Source organism: Medicago truncatula, chromosome 7 (assembly GCF_003473485.1).
Source record: "Medicago truncatula cultivar Jemalong A17 chromosome 7, MtrunA17r5.0-ANR, whole genome shotgun sequence".
NCBI classification, from domain to species: Eukaryota; Viridiplantae; Streptophyta; class Magnoliopsida; order Fabales; family Fabaceae; genus Medicago; species Medicago truncatula.
In genome coordinates this window covers 33,100,743-33,120,050 of record NC_053048.1, presented here as the reverse complement: position 1 = coordinate 33,120,050, position 19,308 = coordinate 33,100,743, and the positions used below count along the sequence as shown (strand labels likewise).

Genomic DNA, 19,308 nt, shown 5'->3' with positions numbered 1-19,308 from the left:
TTTTAAAAGTTTAGTTTAATATCTAACTTTAAAATCGATCAATTTAATTCTTTAACTTATTTTAAAAATTCGGGAAATTAATGATAATCTTGTTATTGTTCAGGTTTATTCTTTAATTTTGTCGAATAGTTGCTTCAAGAATCTTCCTTATTATTGATTATTCCTTCATCCAAACTCAAACGGTTTCCTTAAAAAGGAAACACTTATTTTATTAAAAAAACTTAATAAATATACAATTATTATTATTTATTTGTCTATTTAATATACCATAAATACAATTATTTGGTACCATAATCAATTATTGGTCTATATAACATGCCATAATCAATTATTTGTTAAATACAGGAATCAAATTTAATGCAACAATGTTAAATCTCTTGAAAAGTCAACCCATTGTGATTCTATCCGGTTTGAGGGGTAAGTCTCTACGTTAAACTGGGGAGAATATTCAGTTCAGACACACAAAAACAATTTGAAGTAAATGAACAATTCACTTTTTGAAACCAAGCAAATGAACAATGCATAGAAATTTTGGCACATGGACTTTTTTAGCTTGACTCATGTGTAGAGGAAAAAAAGTTGTTTGGAATTTTCATATATTAGGCTGATAAGCATTTAAAAAAACAACAAATGATTGATATTATTCTCCATAATACTGAATGTGTATGATATATTTTGAATCACTATATTTACAAAATTTGTACGGATTCTTACATCCACTTTTTTAATATGATTGCATTTGCTACGTCCTTTGATCATGCAAAGATTCATTATGAATAATATAATATACTATTTGCTTATCGAATACCATGCACAAATTTCATATTCATTTGAAAAACAGTAAGTACTGGACATAACAGTACAAGATAGAACAGTACAACATAAAACAGAACATCACATGACAAATTTTTTATGGCATTGAATAATTTTTTGTTTTATACGATTTTTGAGGGACAAAATGCTATTTTAGTATTTTAGACAACTTGTACGTGGGACAAAAAGTTGTGCTGTGATTTGGTGAGGGACAAAAATATGAGTTTTTGTCCTGTCCCTTGCCTCCAGTTTGTCCTGTACCTGAAATAGTTTTGCAAATCAAACACTGGACAACTAGAGTTGTTCTGTCCTATCCTTCATTTTTTAGCAAATCAAACGCACCCTGAGTTGTCATATTGATGCAAAGAATTAAGATGAGATGTAATATCATAAAAATAAAGAGACTTGATTTTTAGAACATCATCATTTTTTATAAATTAGTCAACTTACCAAAATCTCGTAGTAAAAAAAATCTCATAAGAATGCTCATCAACCAACGCTCACACAATAATTTACATCAAAAACAAAAATAACTAAAATGATTCACATCAAAATAAATAATATTGATTATTTCAAGCAAGTATGGTTTTTCATAGTGAGAAGAGCAGGAGTCACAATTTACATCATGAACGAAAATTGTTAAACATGTACGACCCTCATGATTATGGTTCATGATTCTTTGACTGCATTTATCTTTGAGATTGTTATTGAATTTTTGTGCGATAGTACTTTTTTCAAATTTAGTAAAAATATGTGAATGAAATAGACTGATGAAAATGATGCAAGTTTAAAATATATATATATATATATATGGTGGCAACTAGGCTACCCATGAAAGAATGATGAGTAATTTACCCCAACCAATACACATTAGTCACATAAGCACATATTCATGAACTATTTTGACCCCACAAATAAATTGCTCATTTTCATTGGTTGATGGATAAATTACCCACCATTCTTCAAAGATAATTTAAAAAAAATCTATATATATATATATATAGAGGGGAGAGAGAGGGAGAGGGAGAGGGAGAGGGAGAGGGAGAGAGAGAGAGGGGGAGAGAGAGGATATCAAATCACGTTTGAAACACTAACTTAACTCTAATACATAGGTATGAAATGACACATGTTAGAATCCAATTGGCTTAAAAATGATCATGATTTTTATGCATTCAAAATAATCACGATTTTTTTTTCTAAAAAATATATTAGCATTTTATATTGCCACGATAAAGTTGAATCGATTGCATTAGAAATTATATGCCTTTTTCATAACCACTACCAAGTTAATTTGATCAACATGTTTATATGCATTTGCTAAATTCAAAAGTACTGAATAGCACAAATGAAGTCATATAGGAATAAATTAATAAAGTCAAGCAAAAAACTTAAACTAAGTCAAAGCTAGCAACAATAAGAAAATCAAAGCGTGGAATACTATTATCGAACTCAATATGTCTTTCCTCTCATTATTTATTAATTTTTACTCATTCAAAACATTTGACAATCATTTCATTTTCCATTCACTTTCTACTCACATTTATTTTTTTAACATTTATTTTAAATCCACATGACAGATCTTTAAACTATATAAATAATTAAAGACTTGTTTAAAAAAAACAAATTTAAAGACTTTAGAGACTAAATTGATTACATATTTAATCTATAATAATACTCATTCAAAATCCCATTGATTTTCACGACGAATTTTCTCCTCTTCCTCCAGTGTGTAAATGTTCTTAATTTTGAACTTCTTGCGGATTGCCTCCGGCGTCTTAACCTCCAACATCATATCTGCCACAGTCTTGCAAGTAAGATCCAAAAGACTCCTGATCTCCAAATAGTTAGCAGCCAACATGAGATCGAAGAGGGTGTTTTGATCCAAAAGACTCATGTTAGCTGCTAACTATTTGGAAATCAAGAGTCTTTGATCGATAATGCCACTGCCTCTTCCATTTCAAAGGTTTCACCGCTCTTGAGGGTGATCTTCTTCGCAGATGATTCAGGGAGATCTTCTTTGATCGCCAATGATTCAGGGTGATGTCCTCTGGATGATTCAGGGAGAACTTTTTAACATTATTTCTTCTTAGTTCTTACTTTCTTCTCTTATCCAAACAAATCATAAAAAAAAATTAAAAAAATTGAGGGACAAAAAATATTTCATAAAAATCCAAAGCAACTACATTTGACTATTGAAATATTAACTACATTTGTGAAAATTAAACCATCCATCCATATAAAATAAAGTAATGAGAAGTTTTTCTAACAATAAATTGACAACTAAAAGGTTCTTCAACACCAAATATTTTATTAAGGATTGCGTTTTTTTTTTTTTATTATTCTATCTCTCAAAATTAGTCCCTAAAATGTGAAGAATCAAAATCTTTTTTTTTTTTGGTGAATAGAATCAAAATCTTTAGATGGATGCGAGACACAACTTCATTTTTCTTAAATTACATGAATTGTTAGCGTCAATATCTATCTTTATCATCACGTCGTTTTTCATAAATGAGTGCAAAAACTTGATGGCACCACCTGCCATCATATATAAAATAACTAAAGAATGAAGAAGAAAGAAGTATAAAATAACAATCGCATAAAAAAGTTTGAATAAACAAAAGAGGGGTCAGCAAAAGAGGAATTTGAGAATTTGAGAAGAATTTTAAATTTTAGAATGAACTTTGAAATGATGTGAAAATGTTGAAGTTAGAAACAATATTTATAGAAAAAAAATCAAATAAAAAACATCAATTCCCCTTTAATTTTGTGATATAATAAATGCATGAATATTTGATGAGATAAATGCATAGTTGATAATTTCATAAGATAAATATCTGATCTTAAATATCCATACATTAATGCTTTCCTTTCTCACTAAAACCTGAAAACGTGAGTGTTAATTTGGTTAGAGAAGACTCTTTCAAATTGACAATAAGTGATGCATGCTGATGTGGATTACTTTGATAACATTTAATGACCTTACACACCATATATGGACACGTGTACTTTTGCATTTTGTGAAGTCATTTGTTTATAACTAATTTGAAAACCGTGCCAAACACGGGTTAGAATTACAATTAATTTTTCTTTTTTTTATTAAACCTAATTAAACACACATTGATCCTTGATTATTTTATACATAATATATCAATATAACACATCATTTTTTTTGAGGAAATTAATATAACGCATCGTTATTGTATTATGTATTGCATATTATATAAAAATATCAACGTATATATACTTATTTGGATTTTTGTATCAATAAACAGAAAAGATTTAACGGATGTAAAGCCGAAATATTAGTATTTAAGGTTGGTCCAGTTCCATTACACGTGGCTCTGGGATAGCCAATTGGGATAACCAATTTTTTCTTTTTCTCTCAAAAAAATAAAAAGAATCTTAAAGAACAAAACAACGTTAAAAACAAAAAATTGACAAAGAATCGAAAGCGCTACTTAAAATTAAGAGAAAGACGATATGCCCAAGTTTGTAAATATAGATGATGCATTAAAAACAACTTCGGGGATCACCTTGAAAAAACAACTTTGTCCACTCATTGTCAACAGGATTCTACATTTTAAATTATGAGAAATTAGTTCCATTTCATAAATATAGTTCACTAACAGAGGCAATCCAAAAGTAAAAACCAAAAGTATAGTTGCATCAATGTAATCGACTCACCAAACCATTGGCCTGGATGACATCGTCACATGACTTTCCAAAAAAATCAGAAGCAACACGATCAAACAAAATAAAAGAGACAAAAAAAAAAAAACTCGTACACACCTGCGTCATCAGGAACGACTGGTTAAACGTTCCGAAAAACATCACGGTACACAACATTAGTGGTCTCAGTACACACATGGTTTTCTTCATCTAGAATAAGCATTTTCAATCCCTTTTTGGAAGTGACTCTCGACACAGCAACGTACAACTGTCCATGAGTAAAAACTGGTTTGGAAAGATAGATTCCAACATGAGACAACGACTGACCCTGACTTTTATTTATTGTCATTGCAAAACACAACGCCAACGGGATCTGTCTTCTAGTAAATTTGAAAGGTAGTCCAGGATCACTCGGAACTAAGTTCATTCTTGGAATAATTACCTTTTCACCAGTATTCTTTCCGGTAATAACAGTTGCACCAATAAAGTTCTTCCCAAGATTGTCTACAATCAACCTAGTCCCATTGCACAATCCAGCTGCCTGGTCAATATTCCTCATCAACATAACTGGACATCCAACTTTAAATATCAATTTATGGTTTGGAATACCGGAACACTTGATATCGTTTAAGAATTCGGTGGTAAACCATTCGCTTTGTACCTCACTATTATCATCTGATTTGCAGACCGAATCAGAACTGATATATTCCTTTTCGTCTCCTGGAACCAATGACAGAAGGAATTCGTTTACGTGGTCAACATCTTCAAGTGTGGGAGCAAGTATCCCTCGCTCTTCGAAAAAATTTGAGATCTTCATGTTCTGCAAAAAATTCGGATATACAAAATCAACCAGAGAACACAATGGATCAGAGGAATCTTTTATCAGCAACTCATCAGGAATGGGTACGTTGATTTCTCCACTCTCGTTGGCAGATCCTATTCCATCTCCAATCGAAAGTATCCACTCAGCAAACTTTCTAATCTCAACTCGTTTAGAACGAACAGTTGAAGAACATAAACGCATATTTGTTATAAGTGTGAGAACCTTACAGTGACTCCACAACTTTGATGAGTTGACGGACGAAGCAAGTATGTCCTCTCTGTTACCTCTTCCGATCACTGACAAAATTTGTCTGAAATCACCGCCCAAAACGACAGTAACTCCCCCAAATGGTTTGTCTGTATTATCGACACCATCATAAGACATTATATCACGCATGGTTCGGTCAAACGCTTCAATACAATGACGATGCATCATCGGTACCTCATCCCATATTATTGAAGAACTAAAAGCTTATTTAAATGGAAACTTTGTTTTGGGAAGAACCCTAGAGTTGTGGAAGAATCTTAAAGGTGCATTTATCGCTTTTGAACTAAATAAATTAGCAACAAGTTTAAGTGAGGTAGAAGTAAGGGAGAATATGAGAGATAAATACGAAGTAATCAAAATCGGATCGACCATTAAAATGACATACTCATATGTTCAATATTCAAAGTCAGATTGAAGTTCAACAGGGGTTCATTGGTTTAATTAAATATATATTTTTAATTTTATATAAAGCAATAATACACAAAAATTATAACAGTCATATATTACACTATTTAAAAAAAAAAAAAAATGCAGGTTCAACTAAATCACCATTACAATTACAAGGTGGTTTCAATGGACAATTGGATTGGACACAGGTCTGGTTCCCTTCCAATCGGTTGAACCGGACGGTTCGGTTTTGATAACCCTGATATATAGATATGGGAAGGTGGGAACTCAGGAGGGTTGTCGTCAGGTGGAGGAGTCAATATCATTTTTTTGGGTTGATAGACGAGATAACAATAACCGTTGGAAAGACAAGCAAAATAGTCGGAGTACGAACCCCATTCACGACGTCCAACTTGAACTAGGACATCTAGGCAAGTAAATTTCATATTATCCTCTGAATGCTCATTTTTCGAACAGTACGAAAATTTCAGGCGGAGAGAAGACACCGACAATAACATTATGGTTTGCAGTTATATGGACAACTTGAAAAGCAAGAAGTGGATATATATATATATATATATATATATATATATATATATATATATATTTAAACAACTAATATTATTCTCGACGAGAAGTGCAAGATGCACAAAAACTCGCGGAAATGACCAAAATAAAAAGGCTGCAAAAAGACGTCGTATATAGGAAGATCACATTACAAAACACCTCAATCCACACAAAAAAAAAAAAAAAACCAAGAGGCAACCAAACCGAACAAACAACAAAACAACAATACAAATAATGAGGCTAAGCTATACGGACAATAATAAGAGAAGCAAAAAACCTAGCCAAAAAAACTAACTTCTGATCCCTAAGTGTGTTTGGACGGAGGGTTTAAGATGGGAAGAGAGGGGATAGTTTGATTTTCGTTTTTAAATTATGGATACTACAAAATATTTTTTTTAAAATTAAAATAATAACATGAGAAACAATCATATAATACTTCAATCACACCTAGTTTATTTTAGAAAAATATGTTATATAGTTTGTAATATAAAAAAGAAAAGTAAACTCTCAACTCCCTTCCCCCTCCTAAACCCTCAATCCAAACACACTCTAAAAGACCGTGATAGACGCAAACCCCTGCCTCACAATCAGCACTAATCACTAAAAAAAAAAAACTCCCACTAAGAAAAACAATGTTGCAACGCTTCCATAAGCAAACCAAAACCCTCACAGTAGCTACAATAGACTGTCAACACACCAAACAACAACACATGCACACTTCCTGCACCCCGACAACCAAAACCTTTGAAAACAACACCACAATTACAGGGATGAAGGGATAAATGCAGCACGGCCCAAAAACAAAAATCTAGAAACAACAAAAACTCATCTTGTAGCTAAAACAAAACTGCTTGCACCTCCTGTATCCAGACATACCCCACCACAATAGCAAAAACTGCACAACACCCAAAACCGCCGCACAGACCTGCAAAGGCCAGCCTCCAGCCCCTCTCTGAAAAACTACCGGTGAAGACAATCTTTCAAATTCAAACTCCATTCATAAAACAATCAAGTCGGAAGCTTAAGCCTACCCAAACTCCATCTCCACGAGAGCACGTTAATCTCCTCTACCAATTCATCCACACCACTAACCACATTCTTGAAAATAAAATTGTTCCTTGCTTGCCAAATAACCCATATCGTTGTGCGCCAAATAAAACGTAAACCCCTCCGAAGCTTCTTATCTCTACCAACTGCACCGCAACACTCCCAATGAATGAATATATTCAGGGGAGTGATGAAAGAAATACCCAACCAAGTCATAAACTCACGCCAAATAGCACAAGTCACCTCACAATGGAGAAATAGGTGAATAGAAGATTCTTCATCATGGCCATAAAAGACACATACAATCGAAGCCTTCGGCGGTAACGCAAATCTCCTAGCAAGGTTCCTTCTTGTCGAGATACCATCAAGAAGAAGCTTCCAAGAAAAAGCCACCACCCTTGACGGCGCCAGACTTTTCCATATTTCTTTAAAAACTTTCTTCTCTTGCAAATCCTTACCCTCCTCCAACACCAACAACTTCTCCAACTTTAAATAAGAAGACTTCACTGTAAACTCTCCACCCTCTTCTGCCTTCCACACCCATCCATCCTCGGCTAAACCCCCTTATGCCCCTCTAAGTTCTCCCTAAGGCTAATCACTAGCTCCTCCTCCCAAACAAAAAGGGTCCTACGCCAAGAAAAACGCCATCCCCCTCTGGATTCATCCGACCTCCAATAGTCCCCCACGCACCCATCTTTAAGATTAGAAATCGAGAAGAGTCTAGGATATTTCTTCCAAAACGGTGTACCCCCTCGCCACAGTGCCTTCCAAAAAGTAGTAGTCAAACCATTCCCTACCTTCCTTACTAACTCCGAGTTAAACCAATTAGAATCACCAACAATATCTAGCTTAACTAAATCCTTCCACCAAGTAGAAGAATGCCGAGGCCAAACCTCACTACTCCCTCCTACCAACATATCCCCCCAAACGACTCCCAAACTTCTCCAACAAGACCTCATTCCATAAACCATAAACATTTTGAAGCAATCTCCACCTCCATTTCGCCAATAAACTTCGGTTAACACTGTAACGTCTCGAACTCCTAATCTTCCATTACTTTTCAGTTGACAAATTGATTTCCTCCGAGAATGGAGACACTTTTATATCTTTAAAAGGAAATAATGTCCTTGGTAAGTGATTTCATGATACTGGTGTTGAGGCAAAATCCCTAATTAATTTTAAAGATAATAAACTTTAATGATTAAGGATTAAATGGACTTTGATTAATTCCTTGGTATTTAACTTGTGCTCTTGAGTGTTTTCACTAAGACAGGAACAAGGTCTGAATCATACCAAGATGCATAAAATCAAAGGACATTGAATCCATGAACTAATTCTGAAGTTCAGAAAGTTAGATCAGAATGTTGCTCAGAAGGTTGTTCAGAAGCAACCTAGTTCAGAAGGTTGTTCAGAAGCAACCAAGTTCAGAAGCAACCTAGTTCAGAAGGTTGTTCAGAAGCAACCAAGTTCAGAAGCAAGGTTGTTCAGAAGCAACCAGTTCAGAAGCAACCAAGTTCAGAAGCAACCTAGTTCAGAAGGTTGTTCAGAAGCAACCAGTTCAGAAGCAACCAGTTCAGAAGGTTGTTCAGAAGCAACCTAGTTTAGAAGGTTGTTCTTATACAAGCCAAGAATCTCAAGAACTGTGATCAAGGTCATGCAAGGCACATGTGACATGAATATATGTCCAGGAAAGTACATTTGCATGGATCAATCAAGCAATAAAGGCATATACAAGAGTTATGTCAAAGAAGGCATTCAATGTTCATTTAAGACTATGAACATTGATGTACTAGGAATATTTCACAAAGGAATATCATCCTAGATGTTATTATCACTGCTCTTCATTATTGTTTCACTATTAGGATTTGATTACATCAAATGATAGTCTTACAAATCATCCTAAGTGAAACAGTCAGAATGTTCAAGCTCAGCTCATGCTTACTTTATGAACAGTATAGTAGGTGAAAAGCAAAAAGCAAAAGCAAAGCAAATCTGTCATCTTCAACAAGAGATAGACACGTCTGAGAGTTGGTACTGAACAAGGACAACACAATCTCTCAAAGCATGGACATGAAGATGCAGAATCCCACTAAATCCTCCTGCACCGGTTCCAAGACAAAATCTGGGAAAGGAACATTCTGATGTATGAAGAAAAGTCCATACATTGGTTATTGTCCAGAAATTCATATGAAAAGCATATTCATAGCCCAGAACTTCATGTGTTCATTCATACATGATGAACCCAGATGAAGAACGTGATGAACCCAGATGAAGATCATCATGAACACAACAACATTCTGATGTTCATCAGAGATCAGAATGTTTGCCCAGAATTTCAAGTTAAAGCTTGTGGGACCCAGGACACATGGCATAACACCATTGGACACCCTACAACGGCTATATGAGCCCAAGGACTCTATAAATAGAGGGCTTGGCCTTAGCAAAACTTGCACCATTGCAAAGCATACAAGAAAACAACTCTGATTTTGTTTGAAGCTTTTGCAAACTGAAATTGATCAATCTCTAAGTCTTTCATCAACTTAGTGCAAATCAATACTCTTGTTATCTGTAGGATAACCTTTTCTTCTTCCTCCACTGTTTGTTTTACAAACACCCAACTTCCATACAAATTGTAACAAAGTCTCATCTAGCTTTTAGAGGTCCTAAAGTGTTAGGTTGAGCAAAGGTTGTAAAAGTCTAAGTGGTTAACTTAGCAAGAAGGTGCAAGCCTGCTGAGGCTTAGAGAATACAGGAGTGTAATTGTTCAGGTGAACAAGATTGTAAGGTGCAGGACTTGAGAGGTTATCTCAAGCATCTTAGTGGAAACTCTCACAGGATTGTGGGGAGTGGACTAGCCCACATTGGGTGAACCACTATAACTTTTTGTGTGTTCTTTCTTTCTTCTCTATACTCTTTTATTTACAGTATACACAACACACACTTACACTTATACTTTATTAAGCAATTTTGTTTATGAACTTCAGAACATTCTGAAGTCAGAAAGTTAACATAATTCCAAGTAAACTACTTGAGAATCATTTTTAAGTTTCAGGATAATTTTTAAAGGGTCACAATTCAAACCCCCCCTTCCTTGTGACTATTTTATCTACTTCAATTGGTATCAGAGCTAGGCTCTAAGGGTTTGAACACTTAAACAAGTGTTAGAGAAAAGATTCAGGAAGTATGTCTAAAGTCAAGTACATAGCTGAAGGAGGATCTTCAAATAGACCACCACTCTTTGATGGATCAAACTACTACTTCTGGAAAGGCAAGATGGAACTCTTTCTCAGATCTCAAGACAATGATATGTGGGCAGTCATCACAAATGGAGACTTTGTTCCAACAACCAAAGAAGGAGCTGTCAAAGCAAAAAGTGCATGGTCAACAGATGAAAAAGCTCAGGTATTACTAAACTCTAAAGCTAGACTCTTTCTATCATGTGCACTAACCATGGAAGAAAGTGAAAGAGTTGATGAATGTACAAATGCTAAAGAAGTATGGGATACTCTGAAAATACATCATGAGGGTACATCTCATGTCAAAGAAACTAGAATTGACATTGGAGTCAGAAAATTTGAAGTCTTTGAAATGAGTGAAAATGAAACCATTGATGAGATGTATGCAAGATTTACTACAATAGTAAATGAAATGAGATCTCTTGGAAAGGCATATTCCACTCATGATAGAATTAGAAAAATTCTGAGATGTCTTCCAAGTATGTGGAGACCTATGGTCACTGCAATCACTCAGGCCAAAGATTTAAAATCTATGAACCTGGAAGATCTCATTGGTTCACTAAGAGCTCATGAAGTTGTACTTCAAGGAGACAAACCAGTGAAGAAGGTAAGAACACTTGCCTTGAAAGCATCTCAGCAAACCCCATCAGTTGCTGATGAAGATGTGCAAGAACCACAAGAATTAAAAGAAGTTCATGAAGAAGAAGCTGAAGATGAACTTGCACTAATCTCTAAAAGAATTCAAAGGATGATGTTGAGAAGAAATCAGATCAGAAAGAAGTTTCCAAAGACCAACATCAGCATCAAAACTGAAGCTGACAAAAGTCAAGTCACTTGCTATGGATGCAACAAAACTGGACATTTCAAAAATGAATGTCCTGACATCAAAAAGGTTCAGAGAAAACCTCCCTTCAAGAAGAAAGCAATGATCACATGGGATGACATGGAAGAATCAGATTCTCAAGAAGATGCAGATACAGACATGGGACTGATGGCTCAGTCAGATGATGAGGAAGAGGTAATTATCTATAAAACTGATTCTTTATATAAAGATCTTGAAAACAAAATTGATAGTCTCTTATATGATTCAAACTTCTTAACTAATAGATGTCACTCTTTAATCAAAGAACTTTCTGAGATAAAAGAAGAAAAAGAAATACTTCAGAACAAGTATGATGAGTCCAGAAAGACCATAAAAATTCTGCAAGATTCTCATTTTGACATGTCAGAAAAACAAAGAGAGATAAACAGAAAACAAAAAGGCATTATGTCTGTACCTTCTGAAGTACAAAAGAAACATACTTTGAAAAGGAAGTTGAAACATGAAAAGGATCTGACAGGTTTATAAAATCTACAGAAACTTTTCAAAACATAGTAGGATCTCAAAATAAAAGTACTAAGAAATCTGGCTTAGGCTTTAAGGATCCAAGCAAAATTATTGGAAGTTTTGTACCTAAAGCTAAAATAAGAGTTAAATGTTGTTTTTGTGATAAGTATGGACATAATGAATCAGTATGTCATGTTAAGAAAAAATTTATCAAACAAAATAATTTAAATCTTAGTTCAGAACGTTCTCATCTCAATAGATCAGAAAGTTCACAAAAGGCTGAAAAGGCTAAGAAGACATGTTTCTACTGTAACAAATCTGATCATAAAAGACAGAATGTTACTTTCAGAAAAGATCTCTTAGAAGAACTAACCCTCAAGGACCCAACATTACATGGGTACCTAAAATTTTTATCTTGTCAAATGTAGGTCTTGCCTCAGGGTGCAAGAACAAAACCATGGTACCTGGATAGTGGTTGTTCTAGGCACATGACAGGTGACAGGGATTGTTTTCTAACTTTTGAAAAGAAGGATGGAGGACTAGTGACATTTGGAAACAATGACAAAGGTAAAATCAGAGGTAAAGGTACTATAGGTAATCTTAACTCTGCTAGAATAGAAAATGTTCAGTATGTGGAAGGTTTAAAACATAATCTACTTAGCATAAGTCAATTGTGTGATAGTGGATTTGAAGTTATCTTTAAACCTAACATATGTGAAGTCAGACAAACCTCCTCTAACAAATTGTTTTTCTCTGGTTCAAGAAGAAAGAACTTATATGTTTTAGAACTAAATGATATGCCTGCTGAATCTTGTTTTATGTCTCTTGAAAAAGACAAATGGATCTGGCACAAAAGGGCTGGTCATATAAGCATGAAAACCATTGCTAAACTTTCTCAACTTGATCTAGTTAGAGGTTTGCCTAAGATTAGCTTTGAAAAGGACAGAATCTGTGAAGCATGTGTTAAAGGTAAACAAGTAAAAAGTAGTTTTAAAACTATTGAGTTTATCTCAACTCAGAAACCTTTAGAGCTTCTTCACATTGATCTGTTTGGTCCTGTTCAAACTGCAAGTCTAACTGGCAAAAGATATGGATTTGTTATTGTTGATGATTTCTCCAGATTTACATGGGTGCTATTTTTAAAACATAAAGATGAATCTTTTGAAGCATTTCAAAACTTTTGCAAAAGAGTTCAAAATGAAAAAGGTTATAATATCATCACAGTTAGGAGTGATTGTAACACCCCATTTTCCCAACATAAAAATTTCGCATAAATAATCAGAGTTTTTCAACATAAACGGAATGTCACATTCTTTTCTTAAAATCATAAACTGAATAAATAACTATTTATCCTTTAAAATTCAAATACAAGATCTTTAATACTTCGCAGCGGAATTTATTTCAATAACTAAAACAGTCTTTGGCACGAAAGCCTCTTCATAAATGTCGCATAAAAATCCAATCTAAAAACATAGTCATAAATCTTCAAAAACAATACAGAAGGAATAGAAAAGCAATAACAAAGTTCCCATCCCGTTACGTATCAGAGCACCTAAGACACACGAGAAGGAAAGCTCACACGACATCAACTATTCTTGGTTACCTGTTAGTTGCCCATGGTGGGCAAACATAAGGGGTGAGATTTCACAAACAATAATATTAAGCATATAATTCATCAATTACATTTAACAACATAAGCATCATCAATCATATTTAACAACTCATAGACAACATCATGTAATCATCATAATATTCATCATAGATAATAATATATCATAATTCACTTCTTTAATAGTTCATATAAAGAATCACAGCTTTAAACAATTTCATGATTTAACAACTTAACAACTCGACAACTTGATAACTTGACAACTTAACCTCTTGACTATGCAACTTAATCTTCTAATCATGCATGTGGTACCAATCTTTGAGCGTAAATAGGCTCCAGGGCATCAAGCCCTCAACTTTATTTGAGCGTAAAAAGGCTCACAGGGCATCAAGCCCTCAACTATGAAATGCTAATGCATGGACTCGACCTCTTAATATCTTAAAAAATCGACAACCTCTTATATAATCCAATAATTTGGAACTTCATCATCTTAATCAATTTAGACTGACTCATGCAGCAAAGTTAAATAACAACAACAACACAACATAAACACAACAGTATACAAAAACAGCATAACATAATAATATCAAATGCAAGTCAACAACGTCTCAATTATTCACATATAATTCAAGTAATGCATATACAATTATATCACAATATAACAACATTAAATAATAATCAACATCTTAAAACATCATATATATACATATAACACTTCATCAATTATGGACAATATCGTATTTACAACATATACATTCATATACTAATTAATCAATCATATTCAATTATTCACTGTGACCTACGTGTAGTAATTTGACTATAACTCAAGTTCTATAAATCCTTTTGAAGTCAAACCAACGGAATTAGAAAGCTAACATTCATACCTACAACTTTCGTGTTAACACATAAGACCAATTCTGTACCAATCAATACCAGTTTTTATTTCAAATTCGGACAAAGTTGTGCTGAAATTCATAAAAATTCACTGTGACCTACGTGCAGTAATTTGACCATAACTCATAAACCAAAAATCATTTTCAAGTCAAACAGACGCCACTGGAAGGCTTACACAATTATCTACAACTTTCATTTTTACACCAAAACCCAGTTCAAAACGGAAAAGTGTGAAAAAGACGCAAGAACATGAAACAGAAGATGCTGTCACTGTGCAGCTCTCGGGAAAAACAAATTTTTCACCCAAAAATCCCAATTTTGACTTCCCAATGCCCAAATTTCATTCCAAAATTTGTCTAAACATTTATATAGATCAAAAGAGACTCAAAACCATATAAAACTTGACCCAAAACATTATTTTAGAAAATCATCAAATAATCACTTTTAACCCTAATTCCCAAATTCTCAAAAACTAAACCTACAACATGTTAAATACAATTTTCGGAATCATAGACTCAAGATTATTGAATGTTAGTCCCACCCTTACCTTATAGATGAAAATCACAGCACTCCTATGTCTTCTCCCTCCTCTCGGCTTTTTCTCCCTTTTCTCCCAAATTGATCGTACGCTATGTTTTTTCTAAACTAGATCTCTCCTATTTATAAACCTTTATTCTATTTTATCTTATTTCTCTTTCTCCCCCAAAACTCTCTAAAATCTCATAACAAACTCTCAACTCAATCTTATTTCTATTTTCAAATCTTATTCTATTAAATAACAACATAAGGCACTTAATAAATCACATAATCAAATAAATATATTTTAAACTCTTCTTAATAAATTTTAGACTCAATTAAATAATTAAATAAATCAAATAATTCAAAGAGGGCGTTACAACTCCACCCCCCTTAAAAGAATTTCGTCCTCGAAATTCAAAGCACACAAGAAAGGAATTCAATTATTGCCTAAACATCTTAAACCAAACATAGCCAAATAGAAACTTCAAACAAAACATGTAAGCCACATCAAAGTTAGTCAATCAAACATGATCACATAATAAACATAACCATTAGTTAGAAAACACAACAACAATCAAGACAACATAAGACACTATTACAACTGTTACTCAACAAGACTCGACTCAACTACTTGGCCGGACGGACCGACCTGCTCTGATACCAATTGTAACACCCCATTTTTCCAACATAAAAATTTCGCATAAATAATCAGAGTTTTTCAACATAAACGGAATGTCACATTCTTTTCTTAAAATCATAAACTGAATAAATAACTATTTATCCTTTAAAATTCAAATACAAGATCTTTAATACTTCGCAGCGGAATTTATTTCAATAACTAAAACAGTCTTTGGCACGAAAGCCTCTTCATAAATGTCGCATAAAAATCCAATCTAAAAACATAGTCATAAATCTTCAAAAACAATACAGAAGGAATAGAAAAGCAATAACAAAGTTCCCATCCCGTTACGTATCAGAGCACCTAAGACACACGAGAAGGAAAGCTCACACGACATCAACTATTCTTGGTTACCTGTTAGTTGCCCATGGTGGGCAAACATAAGGGGTGAGATTTCACAAACAATAATATTAAGCATATAATTCATCAATTACATTTAACAACATAAGCATCATCAATCATATTTAACAACTCATAGACAACATCATGTAATCATCATAATATTCATCATAGATAATAATATATCATAATTCACTTCTTTAATAGTTCATATAAAGAATCACAGCTTTAAACAATTTCATGATTTAACAACTTAACAACTCGACAACTTGATAACTTGACAACTTAACCTCTTGACTATGCAACTTAATCTTCTAATCATGCATGTGGTACCAATCTTTGAGCGTAAATAGGCTCCAGGGCATCAAGCCCTCAACTTTATTTGAGCGTAAAAAGGCTCACAGGGCATCAAGCCCTCAACTATGAAATGCTAATGCATGGACTCGACCTCTTAATATCTTAAAAAATCGACAACCTCTTATATAATCCAATAATTTGGAACTTCATCATCTTAATCAATTTAGACTGACTCATGCAGCAAAGTTAAATAACAACAACAACACAACATAAACACAACAGTATACAAAAACAGCATAACATAATAATATCAAATGCAAGTCAACAACGTCTCAATTATTCACATATAATTCAAGTAATGCATATACAATTATATCACAATATAACAACATTAAATAATAATCAACATCTTAAAACATCATATATATACATATAACACTTCATCAATTATGGACAATATCGTATTTACAACATATACATTCATATACTAATTAATCAATCATATTCAATTATTCACTGTGACCTACGTGTAGTAATTTGACTATAACTCAAGTTCTATAAATCCTTTTGAAGTCAAACCAACGGAATTAGAAAGCTAACATTCATACCTACAACTTTCGTGTTAACACATAAGACCAATTCTGTACCAATCAATACCAGTTTTTATTTCAAATTCGGACAAAGTTGTGCTGAAATTCATAAAAATTCACTGTGACCTACGTGCAGTAATTTGACCATAACTCATAAACCAAAAATCATTTTCAAGTCAAACAGACGCCACTGGAAGGCTTACACAATTATCTACAACTTTCATTTTTACACCAAAACCCAGTTCAAAACGGAAAAGTGTGAAAAAGACGCAAGAACATGAAACAGAAGATGCTGTCACTGTGCAGCTCTCGGGAAAAACAAATTTTTCACCCAAAAATCCCAATTTTGACTTCCCAATGCCCAAATTTCATTCCAAAATTTGTCTAAACATTTATATAGATCAAAAGAGACTCAAAACCATATAAAACTTGACCCAAAACATTATTTTAGAAAATCATCAAATAATCACTTTTAACCCTAATTCCCAAATTCTCAAAAACTAAACCTACAACATGTTAAATACAATTTTCGGAATCATAGACTCAAGATTATTGAATGTTAGTCCCACCCTTACCTTATAGATGAAAATCACAGCACTCCTATGTCTTCTCCCTCCTCTCGGCTTTTTCTCCCTTTTCTCCCAAATTGATCGTACGCTATGTTTTTTCTAAACTAGATCTCTCCTATTTATAAACCTTTATTCTATTTTATCTTATTTCTCTTTCTCCCCCAAAACTCTCTAAAATCTCATAACAAACTCTCAACTCAATCTTATTTCTATTTTCAAATCTTATTCTATTAAATAACAACATAAGGCACTTAATAAATCACATAATCAAATAAATATATTTTAAACTCTTCTTAATAAATTTTAGACTCAATTAAATAATTAAATAAATCAAATAATTCAAAGAGGGCGTTACAGTGATCATGGAGGAGAATTTGAAAATGCATCCTTCAAAACATTCTTTGATGAAAATGGTATTAAACATAATTTTTCTTGTGCAAGAACTCCACAACAAAATGGAGTTGTTGAAAGAAAAAATAGAACCTTGCAAGAAATGGCAAGAACAATGTTAAATGAATCAAATGTTGAAAATTACTTTTGGGCAGAAGCCATTAACACATCTTGTTACATTTTGAATAGAGTTTCTATAAGAAAGGTTCTTAACAAAACCCCATATGAACTCTGGAAAAATATTAAACCTAGCATATCTTACTTTCACATTTTTGGCTGCTATTGTTACATACTGAACAATAAAGAAAAATTGGGTAAGTTTGATCCTAAATCAGATAAAGCTATCTTTTTAGGATACTCTACAACTTCTAAAGGTTATAGAGTGTACAATCTAAAAACCCAGACAGTTGAAATTAGTATGCATATCATATTTGATGAATATGATGAACATTCTAAACCTAAAGAGAATGAAGACACTGAAGTACCAACACTTCAGAATGTTCCAGTTCAAAATACTGAGAACACAGTAGAGAAAGAAGATGATCAGAATGTTCAGGATCAATCTTTTCAAAGTCCACCTAGAAGCTGGAGAATGGTAGGGGATCATCCTACTGATCAAATAATTGGAAGCACAACTGATGGTGTAAGAACCAGATTGTCCTTTCAAGATAACAACATGGCAATGATCTCTCAAATGGAACCCAAGTCAATCAATGAAGCCATTATTGATGACTCTTGGATTAAGGCCATGAAGGAAGAACTTTCTCAGTTTGAAAGAAACAAAGTTTGGAACTTGGTTCCAAATAATCAAGATAAAACCATCATTGGAACAAGATGGGTTTTTAGAAACAAGCTTGATGAAGAAGGTAAAGTTGTCAGAAACAAAGCAAGGTTAGTTGCTCAAGGTTACAACCAACAAGAAGGTATTGACTATGATGAGACCTTTGCACCAGTTGCAAGGTTAGAAGCCATCAGAATTCTTCTTGCTTATGCTGCACATAAAAGCATTAAACTTTTTCAAATGGATGTGAAAAGTGCATTTTTAAATGGTTTTCTAAATGAAGAAGTTTATGTAAGTCAACCACCTGGATTCATAAACAAAGAAAAACCAAATCATGTTTTCAAATTAACAAAAGCTCTTTATGGTCTTAAACAAGCTCCTAGAGCTTGGTATGACAGACTTAGTACATTTTTAATTGAAAATGGTTTTTCAAGAGGAAAAATTGATACCACACTTTTTAGAAAAACACATAATACTGACTTGCTTATTGTTCAAGTATATGTGG

At 33.4% G+C, this 19,308-nt stretch overlaps 1 protein-coding gene across 1 annotated transcript; it reads right to left on the bottom strand.

Moving 5' to 3' along the window:
* Nucleotides 1-4,624: 4,624 nt before the first annotated feature.
* On the bottom strand, nucleotides 4,625-5,701 carry LOC112416670 (ATP-dependent DNA helicase PIF1-like). The gene has a single exon (XM_024770982.1). The coding sequence runs from the start codon at nucleotides 5,699-5,701 to the stop codon at nucleotides 4,625-4,627; it is 1,077 nt and encodes a 358-aa protein (XP_024626750.1).
* Between the last annotated feature and the right edge of the window lie 13,607 nt (nucleotides 5,702-19,308).